This window comes from Xenopus laevis, chromosome 9_10L (genome assembly GCF_017654675.1).
Source record: "Xenopus laevis strain J_2021 chromosome 9_10L, Xenopus_laevis_v10.1, whole genome shotgun sequence".
NCBI classification, from domain to species: domain Eukaryota; kingdom Metazoa; phylum Chordata; class Amphibia; order Anura; family Pipidae; genus Xenopus; species Xenopus laevis.
Window position 1 is genome coordinate 58,568,417 of NC_054387.1, and position 6,000 is coordinate 58,574,416.

General features: G+C 38.2%; 1 protein-coding gene across 1 annotated transcript in view; it reads left to right on the top strand.

Moving 5' to 3' along the window:
• cntnap5.L (contactin associated protein family member 5 L homeolog) overlaps positions 1-4,986 on the top strand; it is a 260,880-nt gene extending 255,894 nt beyond the window's left edge. Inside the window, exons 23-24 of the mRNA XM_041576763.1 lie at positions 119-190; positions 4,410-4,986. Coding sequence (XP_041432697.1) covers positions 119-190; positions 4,410-4,606 — 269 coding nt within the window. The 3' untranslated portion in view covers positions 4,607-4,986. The remainder of the gene's footprint in view (positions 1-118; positions 191-4,409) is intronic.
• The last annotated feature ends 1,014 nt before the right edge of the window (positions 4,987-6,000 follow it).

Sequence of the window (6,000 nt, forward strand, 5' to 3'; positions counted from 1 at the left end):
AAAAATATCACAAATCCCTATTCTATGTAGTATTTTACATTTTGTCTCAAGGGGTTTAAAATCATAAACCCATGTCAATACACATTATATTAATGACATTGTTTAAAACTTTTTTCAGATCCCTTTGGAAAGGATGATGATCGGGAACCCCTGACAAATGCTGTAAGAAGTGATTCTGCTGTCATTGGAGGTATGTATTTGTTTCTTGTAGATAGATAGATATAGATATTTATAGAGAGAGAAAGAGAGAGAGAGAGAGAGAGAGAGAGAGAGAGAGAGAGAGAGTAGGGATGTCGCGGACTGTTCGCCCGCGAACTAATTCGCGCGAACATCGACCGTTCGCGTCCACCGAATGTTCGCGAACGTCGCGCGACGTTCGCCAATTTGGGTTCGCCTTAGCTGGCGCTTATTTTTGCCCTCTCACCCCAGAGCAGCAGATACATGGCAGCCAATCAGGAAGCTCTCCCTCCTGGACCACCCCCACACCCCCTGGACCACTCCCCTTCCATATATAAACTGAAGCCCTGCAGCGTTTTTTCATTCTGCCTGTGTGTGCTTGGAAGAGCTAGTGTAGGGAGAGAGCTGTTTAGTGATTTGAGGGACAGTTGATAGTAACTTTGCTGGCTAGTAATCTACTTGATACTGCTCTGTATTGTAGGGACAGAACTCTGCAGGAATTTGAGGGACATTTTAGGTTAGGTAGCTTTGCTGGCTAGTAATCTACCTTCTACTGCAGTGCTCTGTATGTAGCTGCTGTGGGCAGCTGTCCTGCTGCTGATCTCTCATCTGCTGACTGCTGCCTGTAACCCAATAGTCCTTGTAAGGACTGCTTTTATTTTCTTTTTTGCTTTGCTACTGTAAGAGCCCAGTGCTATTAGTCTAGCTGTGTTGGGGAGTGGGACTGGTGTGCTGCTCCTCCTAGTAGTTCACCACTACCAGCACCAACCAGAGTCAAAATTGTTACAAGTATCTTATTTGCACCTGTTAGCTGTTCTGAGCTCTCTGCCAAAAGCTAATTAAGTTAGAAACTGTTTTTTTTCTGGCTGTTCAGTTCAGAGAAAAGAGGGACTTTCCAGTACAAAAGAGGGACAGGGGGTTGAGTGGTCAAAAGAGGGACAGTTGGGAGGTATGCAAGTGCCACCTAGCTGTGTGAGCTTTTTCACATTCTGTCTAAATAACAATAATAATTCCGTGTCCGTAAACATCACCTGAGTGATGTTTTTACAGCAGCAATAATATATTCCGTACCCACTACTGTATACTTTGCCCTTGCAGGCATTGTTTGCCCAGTCTTTAACCAAGTGCCACCTAGCTGTGTGAGCTTTTTCACATTCCGTGTCCAGAAACATCACCTGAGTGACGTAGTGTGATTTCTGCCCTTTACAGCACAAAACGCAGCGCTGTGTCAACAATGTATTTTTCAGATACATTTTTGCCCTTGATCCCCCTCTGGTATGCCACTGTCCAGGTCGTTGCACCCTTTAAACAACTTTAAAATCATTTTTCTGGCCAGAAATGTCTTTTCTAGCTTTTAAAATTCGCCTTCCCATTGAAGTCTATGGGGTTCGCGACGTTCGCGAACCGTTCGCATTTTTGACGCAAGTTCGCGAATATGTTCGCGAACATTTTTTCCACCGTTCGCTACATCCCTAAGAGAGAGAGAGAGAGAGAGAGAGAGAGAGAGAGACAAAACACCATAAAACACACTCACGGGTCTTTGGTGATAAACAAAACAGTATAAGTTTATTGAAATGACATTTCGGTCTCAACAGAGACCTTTATCAAGGTTACAGTGCTGTAGAAAGAGCAGACCTAAATAACCCCCCACCTAAAAAAAAAACACCAAAAAGTCTGTTAATTGCCATAGTAACGGTAGTGAACACCCATACGTAAAGGAATGTGATAGTGGAGGTCAGAAGCTACTGCACAGAAGCAAAAAAGTGTGTTCTTGCCTTACTAAGCATGTCAACACACACACAATAGTATTATAATCTTAGGGGCCAATTCACTAACTTCGAGTGAAGGATTCGAAGTAAAAAAACTTTGAATTTCGAAGTGTTTTTTGGGCTACTTCGACCATCAAATGGGCTACTTCGACCTTCGACTACGACTTTGACTTCGAATCGAAGGATTCGAACTAAAAATCGTACGACTATTCGATAGTCTAAGTACTGTCTCTTTAAGAAAAAACTTCGACCCCCTAGTTCGCCATCTAAAAGCTACCGAAGTCAATGTTAGCCTATGGGGAAGGTCCCCATAGGCTTTCCTAAATTTTTTTGGTCGAAGGATAATCCTTCGATCGTTGGATTAAAATCCTTTGAATCGTTCGATCAAAGGATTATTTGATCGAACTATTTGCGCTAAAATCCTTCGACTTCGATATTCCAAGTCGAAGGATATTAATTCCCAGTCGAATATCGAGGGTTAATTAACCCTCGATATTCGACCCTTGGTGAATCGGCCCCTTAATGTAGTATCCAAACCAAACAAAAATTAACTCCACCATATAGTGTTCTGTGATATATAGTAAAGAACAATGTATCAAGCAGAAGTAGAAGGCTAGGTTTACATGACAGTGTTACCCACAAACATTTAAGTGGATTCCCTAGTGCGGGGAATAACATATGGAAAACCTGTAGGTAAAAATCAGTCAAGTGTTCAGTTGTAAAAGGGAGGACTACCTATACCAGTAATGTGGGAACATAGCTAAGGCAAGCTGGTAACCGAGTTGTGCTATAAAAAAGCACAGCATTCCTATGGTACCATCGAGCTGCGGTATTTATTTACAGTGCAATTATAAAATGTAACATTGGATAGATTCTTACCTGCAAAGTAGCTTAAAATACTACGTATTAGTAGCAATGTCAGGCATGCAGAGGGTCCAGGATCAGCCCCTATGGATGATGGTGTGCAGACAGCAGGTGTTAAGTGAAAGAAGAACCCCCATTGGTTAAACAAACTAGGTGGGCTTGAGCAGCAGCCATTAAGAAAGTCTTCCCCAGCAATGTCTGTGTTTGTTTACAATTGGTGAAGCTGAGACTAGAGGGGCACTGATGAAGAGCCAAAGTATTGTATTCCCACAGATGTCTCATGGGTATTACTATATAAAAACAAGGCTCACAGACAGGTGAGCCAGTGAAGAGGCTAGGGGGGCTCAGAGTTAAGAGCCAGAATGTAAAATTCTCCAACTGTGCCTCATAATTATCAGAATTATATCAGGAACATAGACAATTACACCCCAAAAAATGAAAAATGAAAGTAAAAAGGTTATTTCTTAATAGACCGTCAGTGTAGACCTACTGCATTTGAGAGGGGCATTAGTAGAACACCAGATTAACAAACATGCAATAATTATTATGAATTCCACTGGTCAGGGCAACTATTGGTCACTTCAACATACACTGAGAGTCACATGAAATTGCAGTTTTGTGGGCTGTAGAACTGATTAAAAATTAGAAAAACACAAATATGGGTAACGATTCTTTTAAACCCAGAGGGTATACTATATCTAGGGTATTGGTCATATGGAAACCTGGGTGCTAGTCTGAAGTAAATGTAGAAACTGCAGAGGTTGACAGCACTCCAAGGAAGAAACAGCAGATCAATAGTTCAAATGACTGTGGAGGTTTATTGGAGATCCAACATTTCGGCTCCTCACAGGGGCCTTTAAATCTGACTTTTAAAAAATCATGAATCTGAAAATCTGGCATCTCAGACCTGTCGAGGTTGCATATAAGTCAATAAGAGAAGTCCCAATGATTTTTTGATGTGCGCTGGGTTTCGTGCAATACCCCAAAGTTTTTGGAGTTTTCGGGCAAAGGTTTTCGGGTGAAGTTTTTGGGTGAAAATCAGAAAAAAATGTGAACATTGGATGAAAAATCTGAAAAAATCGTGAAAATCGGATTTTTTTCCTGCAAACCAAATTTTCGGGAAAATGTAATAATAAATAAGCGCAAAAAACCCGAGAGAATTTGATCGGAGTTTGTAGCAGAAAATATTGAGATAAATACAAACTTTTATAAATAACCCTAAGTTATATGCTAAATGTCCAAAACACACCCAGATTTGTAAAATAATTAATTTAACTGCTTGTTACCAAGAGAAACAGATATTTTTGAGATGCAATTTTGTATTAAATCACAACCTATAATCTTGATCATGGTTTTTTATTTGATCGCAATAGGGGGTTTCGCTATTGCCTTTATTAAGAAAAAAGTAAACCTCATCTTGTCAGGTTTTACGTGACAAGATTTTTATACTTTGAAAAAAATGAGATCAAAAGCTTTTGCTGTGATTCACACTCATCACTACAAAACCATAAACACTTTTGCTTATAAATTTGTAGATTACTTTAATGTTACTTCCTAATTTAATAAAAAATTTTGTTTGTTTTGTTTTTATTTTTGTAGGAGTCATCGCTGTGACTGTATTTATTATTTTTTGCATTGTGGCAATAATGACCAAGATTCTATACCAACATAAAGAAACACATAGAAAAAGTCAGAAAAGGGAGAAAGAATATCCAAGCAGCATGGAAAATTCCTTTCGTAATGAAATGGACTTGCAAAACGCAGTGAGCGAGTGTAAAAAGGAATATTTTATCTGAGTTTATTTTTAATTCTTTGCTCTTTCTAGCTAAATTGTTACAGTGTTTTCCTTTGGAAAGAAATAACCCAGCTCAAGAGTATGTGGCAATCTCTTCACAGTGCCTCCTTTTCATCACAGCTCTTTCTGTGGCACAAATGTTCTTTTTTTAGTCTTAGACAACAATGGTCCACAGGCACGCATGCTATCAAATTCTGTTTGTATTATTTAATTTACAAAAAATTCTAAGCATTGTCTGTTCTCACCTTGTAGTCATTAATGCTTTGACATATGTTAACTAGAAAAGTAAGCAAGTTAATTTGTTACTAGGGATGGGCTAATTTGACCCGTTTCATTTCGCCAAAAATTTGCCGCCCATTAAAGTCTATGGGCGTCAAAAAAAAAATTGTCGCACGGCAAAATATTTTTGACGCGCGTCTTTTTTTTTTTTTTGCCGCACGACGCCATAAATGTCTATGGGCGTCATTTTTGTGGCGAAACAAGGCAAAAAAATTTGCCCATCCCTAATTGTTACACTTGATACATATCTTTGCCGGACAAGTAGACAAAGGGGCAGGTTTACTAAAAGGCGAAGTGGCCATCGCCACCTTAGACGAGGCGAACTGATAAAATGACCATTGTGAATTTGCCCCACAGAATCATTGATAAATTTGCAAGATTAATTCAGTGCCTGAAACATATTAATTGCAATTTTTATATGTGCTAAGGATTGTGAACTTTTAGGACAAACAAATACGAAAAATAGTCCTGGATTGATAGCCATTTAATTCATATATATATATATATATATATATATATATATATATATATATATATATATATATATATATATATATATATATATATATATATATATATATATATATATATATATATATATATAGATAGATAGATAGATAGATAGATATGGGATCTGTTATCTGGAATACTGAAAAACTGAGGTTTTCAGGGGCAATTTGGATAACCTGTCTAAAATCCACTAAATTACAGTACACTTTAATATTAATAAACTTCACTTCAGTTCTCTTGCCTTTAATAATGATCATTTTGGGTTAGTTGCTATCATTTATAAAAAACTTGATTTTGCCATTTTTTTCTGGGTGATCTGCACAATGAGTTCCCAGATAACAGATCCTATACCTGTAGTTTACATCGGGGGTGAACACTGAGGGCTAAAAGTGGATATATATTTATATATAAAGAGATTACAACATTATTGTAGCTCTAACACCATCTTGTTAAAGAAGGATCCAGGATTATGTGATTTTGCCACTTTCTGCTGACATCATTACCAGATGGAAGCAACAACTTTAGCAAACCTTGGGATTTCTTGTGCAGCCATTAATTTGAACATGGAATATCCATGATTAAATCTACAGTTGGCATTGCCCAAAA